The sequence below is a fragment of the Schistocerca cancellata genome, chromosome 5 (genome assembly GCF_023864275.1).
Source record: "Schistocerca cancellata isolate TAMUIC-IGC-003103 chromosome 5, iqSchCanc2.1, whole genome shotgun sequence".
Lineage (NCBI taxonomy): Eukaryota > Metazoa > Arthropoda > Insecta > Orthoptera > Acrididae > Schistocerca > Schistocerca cancellata.
Window position 1 is genome coordinate 601,495,868 of NC_064630.1, and position 13,170 is coordinate 601,509,037.

General features: G+C 43.7%; 1 protein-coding gene across 1 annotated transcript in view; it reads right to left on the reverse strand.

Moving 5' to 3' along the window:
* The window catches only part of LOC126187995 (uncharacterized), a 238,708-nt gene that overhangs the window by 35,773 nt on the left and 189,765 nt on the right, over positions 1-13,170 (reverse strand). The window contains exon 3 of the mRNA XM_049929404.1: positions 8,185-8,294. Coding sequence (XP_049785361.1) covers positions 8,185-8,294 — 110 coding nt within the window. The remainder of the gene's footprint in view (positions 1-8,184; positions 8,295-13,170) is intronic.

The following is a 13,170-nucleotide window of genomic DNA, read 5'->3' on the forward strand; positions in this document are numbered from 1 at the left end:
GTTATTCATTGACAATATCTTTAGCTGTGCGCAGCATATCAGTAGTTATGATGAGTAATTGCCGTCAGATGTCGTCCTTTAGAATTACCAATGGGGTTGACGATTACGGTAGACTTACGCCTTCACGTAACACCACAAGCAATAATCAACCACACGGATGGAGGCTTGGGGACCTGGGATGTCACGGATGACCAAACTGGCGGCTCGGCACGCCATTCTCACAAAACTTGTGTCTGGTCGCCCACTACGGCACTAAGGGGCGGATCGTCTAAACAGCTCGTAGCTTCGAACTTTGTGGTAGCACTTGACACAGGACCTTTAGCCGTTCTGATACCCTTCGTATGGTGATAGGGTTGAAAAGTTGCAGTATTCCGATAAGTAAAGCTTAACTAACAGTGTATTTTCTGGCAAAGTCAACATGCCGTGACTGTTGGCGCGTCTGCCACCCTCTCTCACTGCGGGTCATCTTAAACACGATTCTCATGCGGCGTCACTGACGTGTTGCTCTTCGGAGTCATATGTCGGCCGGCTTTTGCACCCTTTTTGGTTTTAATAAAATCTCACGTCGTTTCAGGGATTTGTGTCAACCTTCAGCTGTCTGTCAAGTCTCTACCTACATTGAGACTGGTTTGATGCAGCCTGCCACGAATTTCTCTCCTGTGCCAACCTCTTCATCTCAGAATAGCACTTGCAACCTATGTCCTCAATTATTTGCTGCATGTATTCCAATCTCTATCTTTCTCTACGGTTTTTGCCCTCTACAACTCCCTCTAGTACATCTACATCTACATCTACATCCATACTCCGCAAGCCACCTGACGGTGTGTGGCGGAGGGTACCATGGAAGTCAGTCCCCGATGTCTTAACAGATGTCCTATCATCCTTTCTCATTGTCAATATTTTCCATATACTCCTTTCCGATTCTGCGCAGAACCTCCTCATTCCTTACCTTATCAGTCCACCTAATTTTCATCATTCATCTGTAGAACCACGTCTCAAATGCTTCGATTCTTCTATTCCAGTTTTCCCACAGTCCATGTTTCACTACCATACAATGCTGTGCTCCAAGTCACGTTCCACGCGGCTTCTTCCGTCGGAGGTTCGAGTCCTCCCTCAGGCATGGGTGTGTGTTGCCCTTGCGATAAGTTAGTTTAAGTTAGATACTGTGCTAGTCTGCTTTTGACCTCCTCCTTACTCTGTCCGTCATTGGTTACTTTGCTGCCTAGGAAGTATAATCAATTAACATCATCTACTTCGTGACTATCAATCCTGATAAGCTCCTCGCTGTTCTCATATGTGCTACAACTCAGTACCTTCGTCTTTCTTTGGTTTACTTTCAAACAATATTCTGTACTCATTAGGCTCTTCATTTCATTCATTAGATCATGTAATTCTCTTACGTACGCTCAGGATAGCAATTTCAGCGAATCGTATAATTTATGTCATTTCATTTTGAATTTTAATCTTTTATTTCCTTCATTGCTTCTTCGATGTACATATTGACCAGTTGGGACTATATGAGTCTACATCCCTGTATTACATCCTTTTTAATCCAAGTACTTCATCCTTTGTCTTTCACTCTTATTACTCCCTCTTGGCTCTTGTATATATTGTCTAATACCCGTCTCTCCCTACAGCTCACACCAATTTTTCTCAGGGTTTCGAACATCTTGCACCATTTTACATTGGCGAACGCTTCTTCCAGTTCGATAAATCCTAGGAACGTGTCTCGATTTTTCTTTTGGTTCCATTATCAACTGCAAAGTCGAATTGCCTCTTTCGTGCCTTTTCCTTTCCTAAAGAAAAACTGATGCCATTTAACACAGCCGCCAGTTTCCTTTCCATTCTTCTGTATATTAGTCTTGTAAACAACTTGGATGCATGAGCTGTAAAGCTGATTGTGCGATAATTCTCACACTTGTCAGCTCTTGCTGAGCTCGGATTTGTCTGGATGTTATTTTTCCGAAAGTCCGATGGTATGTCGTCACACTCATACATTCTACACATCAACGCGTATAGTCGTTTTGTTGCCAATTCCCCCAATGATTTTAGAAATTGTGGTGGAATGACATCTATCCCATCTGCGTCATTTGTTCTAAGTCGTCCAAAGTTCTCTTAAATTCTGATTCTGTTCCTGGATCCCCTATCTCTTCTAAATCGACTACTTTTCCTTCTTCTACCACGTAAGACAAATCTTCCCCCTTATACAGGCCTTCAGTGTACTCTTTCCACCTCTCCACTCTCTCCTCTGCATTTACCAGTGGAATTCCCGTTGCACTCTTAATGTTATCACACTTGCTTTTAATGTCACCGAAGGTTGTTTTGACTTTCCTATATGCTGAGCTAGTACTTCCGACAATCATTTCTTTTCGATTTCTTTACATTTTTCCTGCAGTCATTTCGTCTTAGCTTCCCTACACTTCCTATTCACTTCACTCCTCAGCGACTTGTATTTCTGTATACTTGAATTTCCTTGAACATTTTTGTACTTTCCTCTTTCATCGATCAGTTGCAGTATTTCTTCATGGTTTCTTCGCAGTTACCTTCTTTATACCTATATTTTTCTTTCCGACTTACGTGATTGCCCTTTTTAGAGTTGTCCATTCCTCTTCAACTGTACTGCCTACTGAGCTATTCATTATCTCGTCATTCCTTAATACCTCTGTATCCCAGTTCTTCGCGTATTGATTCTTCCTGACTAATCTCCTAAACTTATGCCTACTCTTCAACACTACTACATTGTGATCTGAGTCTATATTTGCTCCTGCGTACGCCTTACATTCCGGTACCTGATTTCGAAATCTCTGACCGTAACGTAATCTAACTGAAACCTTCCCCTATCACCGGGCCTCTTTTCCAGTATACCTCCTCCGCTTGTGATTCTTGAACAGAATATTCGCCATTACTGGCTAAAGTTTATTACAGAATTCAATTACACTTCCTCCTCTCTCAATCCTAGTCCCAAATCCACATTCTCTTGTAAACGCTTCTTCTGATCCTTCCCCTATATCTGCATTCCAGTCCCCCATAACGCCTCGATTTTCATCTCACTTTACATACTGTATCAGCCTTTCAATGTCCTCATATACTTTCTCTGTCTCTTCGTCTTCAGCTTGCGACGTCGGTATGCATACCTGAACTATCGTTGTCGGTGTTGGTCTGCTGTCGATTATGGTAAGAACAACTTTATCACTGAAATGTTCACAATAACGAACCCTCTGTCCTATCTTCCTATTCATAACGAATCCTACTCCTATTATACAATTTTCTGCTGCTTTTGATATTACCTTATACTCAGCTAATCAGAAGTCCTTGTCTTCTTTCCATTTCACTTTACCAACCCCTACTATATCTAGATCGATCCTTTCCCTTTCCAGATTTTCTAACTTCCCTAACACGTTCAGACTTCTGACTTTCCACGCCCCGACTCGTAGAACGCTATCCTTTCATTGGTTATTCCATATTTTTCTCGTGGTGACCTCCCCATTGGCACTCCTCTCCCGGAGATCCGAAAGGGAGACTATTCCGGAATCTTTTGCCAATGGAGAGCCCATCCTGACACTTTTATCAATTACAGAACACATGTCCCGTGGATACACATTGTGTGTCGCTAATGCAGTGGTTTCCATTGTCTTCTGCATCCTCATTGCGGATTCGTCCGTCTTTAATGGCAATTCCCTCTCCACGGGCCGGAGAGTGCTCTGAAGCTCTGTCCGCTCCTCCGACCTCTTTGTTAGGGCCATTGGCTCGATGCCGGTGACTTCTTAACCCGGAAGTCTTCAGATGCCATTACTGATATTTTTATTCAAAATTTAAGCAGTGACGATGTTTCAACGCGGGGTCGTGGACGTTTGGGTCATTACTCAAAGACGTTACCCCTGAACTACGGACGGAATGCCACTGCAGTGGTTAGATACAAATCGGAAGTCTGGAATGAAACAGATCAGGCGGCGAACTGCAGCGAAACTAGCACCAGACTTTAAACCTGGGCAGAGTACAAGTGCATCTGAACACACAGTGCACCGTACACTTCTAAAGATGGGCCTCCGCAGCCGACGATCCAGCACGTGCCAATGTTAACACCTCGACAACGGTAACTACGACTGCAACGAGCACGTGACGTTGGGCGCTGGACGTTGGTGCAGTGGCAGTGCGTGAATCCACATTCGAAACATAGCTTTGAAAATATTGTGAATGACTGTGCTGGTAAACTTCTACGTTATTTGATTTTCAAACAGCTGAGCAAATGGCCCTGAAAAACAATAACGTATACCTTTCATGAATCACTTACCTCACAAAAATCTTCGTTACTCGAACTACTGCATTATAGCGAGCGCCAATACTGCCAGCTAAATAAAAGATTATAACTACTGAAGGCACTAACTACTGACAGGCATAGTTACCAAATGAAAGATTTTGATAGAGAACAATCAAAAGTCATCATATATATATATATATATATATATATATATATATATGACCTCCATCTTTACAAATTTCCTTTTTCTGGCGGACACACGTCCAGATCGTCCGCTTATATTAACCTCTCAAAACTCTGGCATCTCTCTCTCCACACCCATCACCACCCATCACTGCTGGTGGCTCACCTCCAACTGCACAACGCTACGTGCTGTTCACATCCAACTGCCCAACACTACAAAAGCGAATATTCCAACAATGAGTCCAACCAGCCACAGACTGCACACAGCACAGTTAGTGATTTTGATACAGAGCGCTACGAGGAGATACCAACATAAAAACCTAAACAGCCTACTTATACTTCTTCATCATGCCAATGGGAGAGCGCGAAGCCTTCTTCATTCACGGGAACATCTCCTTGACACCTGTTACTGCGGGACAGAGGCTAGCTGGCGGTGGTTCCATTCACGTGGGTAACCATGGAGCTCATGCAAGGCCCGTGACGGCCAAGGAGTATCGTATACTGGTTGCAGAGCACGTACACCCCTTCAAAACCACCATGTTTTCCGATGGCAGTGGCATTTTTCAACAAGATAATGCGCCATGTCACAAGGCCGGGGATGTGATGGAGTGGTTCAAGAAACACAGTGACGGGTTCCAATTGATATGCTGGCCCCCCCAACTCGTCCGATCTGAATCCGATCAATCATATCTGGGATGTTATTGAACTTGGTGTCAGAGCTCATCGCCCCAGTCCCAGGAATTTACAGGAATTAGGAGACCTGCGTTTGGAGATGTGGTGCCAACTCCCTCCATGCCACTGTTATCCGTGCCAAACGTGTACATATCAGCTATTAGGTACGTGGTCATAATGTTCTGGCTGACCAGTGTACAGTATTCCGTTGCTCTGAGCGTTTCCAATGTTAACGGACTTTGGACCATTCTGATCTTCTTGTCTTGAACACACCATTGTAAACACGTCTCCATCATTGCTGCCAAAGTCAAGGGAAGCTACAAGGTGGCCACAGTACAAACAAGCTGTAATGTTCCAGACATCGTTGTGCAATATGTGTAAATGTCTCACTGTATACATGCTCATATCGTAACTCGAGATACATGACGTATCTGTACAATCCTGCATGACCGTGTAAACAGTATGTCCTTTAGGGCGCTAGTCGCATGGGGCATTTTAGATCAGACACGGGCACGACTATGGACCTCCCGGACCCACTGATTTCACATTCCCTATCAAAGCGGGCACCATATCATGGAGCAGTAAATTCAGTCTCAATAAGCTACAAGTGTGCACTTTCTAATTTCGACACGCGCTGAAAGACGTTTCTCTTAAGTACATGACTTTCTCATAAGAGAGCTAAATTCAGATCCAATCAGAAGGAAAACCTACGGCGTGATCTTTCTTTATATACAGAATAAAGGGAGCGTTCTGCGGTTGCCCTAAAATGCTAACAATCTGCGTATATAAACATCTTGTAAACATCATGCCAGTTTGACGTTTGCTACATGCCTTCTTCACGGTTTTGCAGTTTTGATGGCTAGCAGTGTAGCTGATTACGAAGACAAGTAGTCTGCATTCTTTTGTGACGATGTGGCATGCACTAGAGTTGTTGAAAATGCAACATCAAGAAGGATGTATGTGGATGAAGTAAAATTTACACTGCAGGTAATGCGCAACATAAAACAAAGTCGTCAGATTTACAGAACTGTACGTGATCACTGACTCTGAACATTCACTGCAGCGCGAAGCCACCACATTCTGCAATCAGAGCTACTAATAATGACACACCGTAAAAAAGTGAATATTATGTGATTCTTGAGTTTCTCCCGGCGTATTTGATAATCAAAATATCCACGGGTGTGCTGCGGTCTATAGTGTCCAACGGGCACAATATTTCGGCGATCATACATGTCGCCATCATCAGGTGAACTGACGGACTGAGCTCCTGTGAACGTGCCGGCACGGAGATCCGTACGCTATGGCTGCTCAGAGGGAACTGTGTTCGGTCGCGGCGGCGGCCGATTTAAATACCCTCCGCCCGCGGCGCGCTCCCTCCGCCGTCCGCGCCCCGCGCCACGGTCGCGCGCTGGAACAGATTGTGACGGCGTCTGAGATGACGTCGGTGTGATGGCTCTGTCCGCCGTGGTCGTCACAACTATACGTTCGCTAGATTTACTCTTGATTAACCCAATCGCTGGTTCCCAAGCCTTGCTAAGATTATAGCCACAGTCACGGTTTATGAGGTCGTCATTGGTGCGAATGACCGCACGAGGATTCTGGTACAGACGTCGAGATACTGGGACAGCGTTGTTAGAGAGGCCATCGAAATTCGAAAACGTGTGAAACGATGTGAAGAATCTGTCATTATGTAAGAATTCCCAAGAGTTCTTCTTAATTGGTTCTGGAATATTTCATATTCAGCCTACGGCCACGAGGAAGTTGTCCTGTCGCCTGCTAGAAATTGAAATAGGCGCAAATTACTAGAGCGAAGAAGGAGAGAGGTGGAATGCCAAAGGGTTGGATTTGAGAGGGGAGAGGAGGTAGGACAGAGAAAATATGCGAGGCCTGTCGACTCTGCGTACGATCAACGATAGACCAAAGACATTTAACAAAAAGTCTTCCAGAAGTCCTCAATGTTATCTAGGAACGCATCTAATTCCACAAGATTCAAAGATTGCCGCTGCAATACCTCTGCATCGTGTATGTGATTATCACTCTACAGCGAAGCTGTGAAACAGAAGCTACTCTCGGGATTTTTCAAGGAAGACAACTTCTTTGCGTAGCAAAGGAAACGATGCAAGTGTCGCATGCAATGTTTTTATTTACTGACAGCCCTGCGGTCGGCGAATAAGATAACGAAATACCGTACACAAATTTATTAATTTATTTATTTTTATGAGACTTTCAGCAGTGCACAATCCGATAATATTTACACGTTGCGTTAACGAAAAGAGTACAATTTGTTTAATGTTTTCATCCTTTCCAAATTAATCTAGGTCTATTTTTTCTTTTATTTTATTTATTTTAGTCTGTTACCGCCATCCCTAAGGCATGCGTCTCCTCATGTTTTTCACCCTTCCGGTTCAGTATCCTTTCACCTCAAAGATGTACATCACTTGACCTCTCGTATTTTCTTTAATCTAATTTATTTGTAACATTTTCATTCTGAAAAAAAATATTATTTCATTTTCTTCATTCTTGATGAACTATCAGAAATGTTTCAAGTAGTATTCTCATACAGGTAACAGAAAGTCTGCACCGTAAACTACCTGCCATACAAATAACAAAAGTGTTTTGACGAAGGCGGAAGCACAATCCCTTATTGTTGTTTTTGTATGCAAGCACGGACCCGTGGAGTTCGAAAACAGCTGTTTTAGTAATTGTCTATATTTCTTGTTCAACACATTATCTCCTTCATGTTTCAGTGTATTTCATTACTTCTTGCTCACATTTAATAGCAAATCACCCGCAAAAAATATATAAATTAAGTGATCATGCTACTAAAATGCTAGCACAAACTGTAGAAGACAAATTCGTGTATCTGTGATCATTACACTCAGGGTGCTCTGAGTAAATTCGATACTGAACTGGAAGAAACAATGTCTATACTACAATGAGAAAAAAACTGTAAACTATTTATCTGTTCTGCGACAACTAGAAGACTCCACGCACACACCATAGCTATTTTGTGTTTTAGCATGCCACATAATGTGTGTTACAGAGAACTGCGAAAGGATGATTTTACTCACTTGTAGAAGTAGATTACGGTGGCTGCTGCTCCTCCTGCGACTATGAGGAATGCAGACACGCAGAGGACCACAACTACGATGAGAGGGAGACCGTAGCCAGAGTGCAACACCTGTAACAGACGCCAAGTGTCCAGTGAGTCTGGCTTCTTCACGAATAATCTCTTCACTGCCACGCAAAAACAAGAAATGTTATTTTTATAATAATGTATGTGGTTACTGAATCAGTTTGGAGCTATAAATGCCGAGTGTAAACGAAAAGAGATTTTGAATTATCTCAGTTCTAAATGTGTTATCATGCAATGAATTTTGCACTGCACCCTGTTTACAATGGGACCGCCATATAATGCATAACCTCAGTGGAGACTGAACACCCCGCCCCCTGCCACGTCTTCATCGTTGTGTCCCCCCTACCCTCCATCTCTACACCCTACATCTCCTTTCCCAAGGTGGTTTCCATCAACTCCCCCTCCCAGATGATGCTCTCTCTCCCTCCATTTATCCCTCCTATCAACCCTGATCCTCACTCCCCCTACTTTCCTCTGTCCTTTCCCTGGGCTCCCTCTTCCCCCATTCCATCCTGTTTCCTCCCCACTAAACCTCTCACTCCCTCCCTTCTCCCCCCCCCCCCGAGTCCTTTTGTATTCCCCTCCTCTGCCTACCCCACTCCCTGTCGCGTCTGCCCATCGCCCCCCACCCCTCTTATGGGTCCTCATCCTCCATCAGCTCCTTTCCCGGCTCCCCCCCCTTTTTTATTTTCCCATCATCTGTCCAGTTTCCCCCCACCTGCTCTCGGCTGTGGTATGTCACATTTGCCAACTTTTTAGTGTAGTGTTCCAGTGACTGTTCAGTGTTGTTCGTCTTCCTCGTGTTGCGAACAGAAACCATGCTGTCGCTGGGTGTGAATTTTATGTCTTTTGCGAGCAGAAACCAGACTGTCGCCGTGTTTTTTTAATTGTCTGTCTATTGTTTTACCTGTCTGCTTTGTATGTATTTTCTTAGCGTCATCATACCTCTGTTTTTTGTTTTAAGTTCCACGATTTCTTTTCGCCATGTTACTCTTTAAGTCTCCGATTTTATCGCCTGTTTTTATTATTTATTCTCTTCATCTTGCTAACAAAATCTGTAGGCTGAAGAGCGGCATCCTAAGCTGCTGCCAGCCCGCCCCCTTCGGGGGGAATTGAACTTCAATAAAGGAAAGAAAAAAAAAAAGAGACTGAACATTGTCTATTTTCTTCCCGTAAAGCTCCTCAGGTTAATGGTGAAATGAGAAAAACTTTCATGAGACAAGAATGACGACTGCGCTAAATGTGGCATTAGTTAATGCAATTTAAAATATTATTGATGGATTTGTGAGAGTTGGGGTGTGGGCAAAAAACATGGAAACACACATTACCATGCCTAATGTGGTGTTGTAAAACCGTTGGCATTCAGTCGTCTCGGAGTGTATTGATACAGATCCTCTTCCGTTATCAAGGGAATGTTACACCATTTTTCCACAAAATAATGGCAATTTCAAGTAACATGATGGGCGTGGATCGAAAAGGCTCAACGGTCTACTGAGGTCTATATGAAGATGGTATCTGTTCTTTTCGGACATGTAGATAAGGCTTTCTGGCCAATGATCTTCTTCAGTGCGGATGTACTGGCTTTGCTCAACCTCTTACGGGAATCGGTAGAATGACTGCCGCGAGTAATGAGTATAGTGAGCAGGGGCACTACAAATGAAGTTGGAAATGTGGGTCTCACGGGGAGCGTGCCAGAGATAAGTCCCTACAGTCGAACTATCCTATGTGTCCTCCGTGGTTCAGTTAGATAGAGCATCTGCCATGTAAGCAGGAGATCCCGGCTTTGAGTCCCGGTCCGGTCACTCCTTTTCAATTGTCCCCGTTATTATTTATTAGCGCCTGTAAGCAGCTACTGGTCTGTATTTAAGTGTAATTTCAGACTGAGATCTGGTGACTCTGGTGGCCAGTGCCTCCCGCAGAACGAAAGCTTCCTTATTTACCAAGGCTTGCATCACCAGCGACAAATGATGTTTATCTTCACATGAGGAGTTTACGTAGAACTAGTTTCTAGTGTGGAACACGTATCTCGCTCTGCAGAGTCCATAACAGACACTGCTTCTGACGTCACTTTAAAATAACGTACGAAATATGGCAAACATGATCGCAATGTCCACAAATCCTACCCCTCAAGACCAGTAACACAACTTAAATGCAATACTTTCGGAAATACGAGTTAAAGAATTAATTCTATAAAACTTACAGTTAAATAGTATAAGCTACCTTCAGAAGTAAGTATTAAGTCCATTAAATTTTTCGAGCACGTTGGGACACTTGCCACGTACTTTTCAATAACTAAAAAATGCTGTTCTCCATTTGTGTTACTTTTCTTGCCGGGGTGCGATATAGAAAGCGTCTCTGTCCATGTGTCTTATATATGACGAGCTACTATTCTGTAAGAATTTACAGCAATATTGCTTTGTATTGTATAACAAACGATCCTGCTCAGTCGGCCTTGGTGGCCGAGCTGTTCTAGGCGCTACATTCTGTAACCGCGCGACCGCTACTGTCGCAGGTTCGAATCCTGCCTCGGGCATGGATGTGTGTGATGTCCTTAGGTTAGTTAGGTTTAAGTGGTTCTAAGTTCTAGGGGACTGATGACCTCAGAAGTCAAGTCCCATAGTGCTCAGAGCCATTTGAATCATTTGATCCTGCTCATTCAAATTATTACAGTGTGTCCCGCCGTTTGGCAGGTGTACACTAGTCAACGTAAATTATTGTGATCTGAAGATGGCTTGCAGATAAGTCGAAACTCGAATTGTGTATTTTTGATCTTGGATATTAACGATTTTTCGGAATCAGCAATTTTTATATTGTATAAATCGTACCATTCTATGGCCAAGGTACAGCAATCGTGCTATATCTTCAGTAGGAAAAGCATTTTAGGTTGTAATGGCAGCAGAATCTTTGTTTACACGTTTTGTGAGCGATCTTCAGAATACTGCTATATTTATGTGTCAAAATTAGAAGTGTGGCCGTATCTTACCATAGGTTTATCCCTTCGCCGAAGTTGCCTACCAAAAAGTTTAGCTATTTATTTCTAATGCGTTACCCACCGTACATGAAAAAATTTCTGAAGATACCTCAAAAAGGCGAGACGCTTCAATAAAGTTTCTGCTGTCATTACAAACTAAACGGTTTTTCCTACTGAGAAGCATTTATATTAGTTTGGTCCCGTCAAGCGTCATACTTCAAGCGAAAACTTTCGCGATGAGGAGCTGCAGAAATAGAACTCGTCACCTTGTCCGAAACGCAAACCAAAGAACCATGCCGCTGGCTTAAAGCAAAACTTGGAAAGTTGTCAATGCATAAGAAAATCCACGTTTGCTATATAAAAAAAAACCGAAGTCGTACAGGATACAGTAGGTAAAATCTCACGGTAGAACACATCACACCATGTTGACTGAAGAATCGTCCACGCAAGTAATTTAGGGTACACTTCGGGAAAAACTGATGAAGCTATTTCTCGTCACGCCAGATGCTAATGACGGGGACGCTAACACTTACATTATCTGTGAGGAAATGTTATTCTATAAAAACAATAATAACGCCCAACCAGATTTGAACGAAGTGAAAATGTTGCGAGGATTGAAAGCTAAATTTTAGTGGGAGAAACGTAAACTTAAACCGTTCACGAATTGTAAAAATATGCTATGATTCTAACTACATGAGTAATTGATAAGAATCAGTTGTTTCATACCCTGACAGTCACATTAATATGATCACCTGTCAAAAGCCTGAATAACCGCAATTTGCAGAGCGAGGCGCGCATGAAGAGAGTCGGTGAGGTTCTGGAAGATACCGACAGAGTTATTGTGATCGTTTCAAAACTGCGCTAAATTTCTCAGTTGAGGATCCTTGAATCTTCACTGGGTTTAAATCTGGGGAGTTTGGTGGTGAGGGTCCCCAAGGATAGATGCATATTGCGTTTATCCGTTGTGCCTTCCAGAATGACGATGTCACCCAGAGAATGCTTCGAAAACTTACCCCAGACCACAAAGCTCCCTCCTCCGGCCTCGACCCTTCCGAAGATGGTTGCAGGGTGTTTATTTTCAGGCGATTGCCGCCATGTACACCAACGGCTATCTGTATGATGGAGCGCAAACGTGATTTATCTGGAAAGTCCACCTGCCGCCTCTCAGTGAACGTCCACTTGAGTTACTGTATAAATTCCAGCCTTCGTCGCATGCGTGCATGAATAATGTGACCGCTGCGGAGAGCTGTACGCAGCAACGTTCTCTAAAGAGTTGTTGATAGACGCTTTTGGCAGCCCCTTGGTTCATCTGCTTCGGCCGTACACTTCACCGCAGCTGTCGTTCAAATGGCTCTGAGCACTATGGGACTTAACATCTGAGGTCATCAGTCCCCTAGAACTTAGAACTACTTAAACCTAACTAACCTAAGGATAACACACACATCCATGCCCGAGGCAGGATTCGAACCTGTGACCGTAGCAGCAGCTCGGTTCCGGACTGAAGCTGTCTTTCGCCCCTGTCATCTATGGCACGTGGTGCACTGGAGGTTACCTCGGCCTCGGTTCTGGATACAGCCATTTTGCCATACACAGTACACTTAAACCATGGCAGCACGTGAACAGTTTACAAACTTAGCCGTTTCGTAAATGCTTCCACCCTTCGCCCGGAAGCCAACAATCATGTCCTTTTGAACGTCAGATAAATCGCTTAGTTTCCGTATTACGAAAACTGCTGCACTCTTTCTTCGCATCCCCCTAGTCGTTTTCTATACCCTCCATTGCTCATGTTGTAAGTAGGCTGTTTAGGTTTGTCTGTTGGTAACGCCACGTAGTGCTCTGTATGAAAATAACCGACTGTGCTGTCTGTAGTCCGTGGCTGATTTGCGTTGTTGGAATATTGCTATTGTAGTGTTGGGCAGCTGGATGTGAACAGCGCGTAGCGTTGCGAAG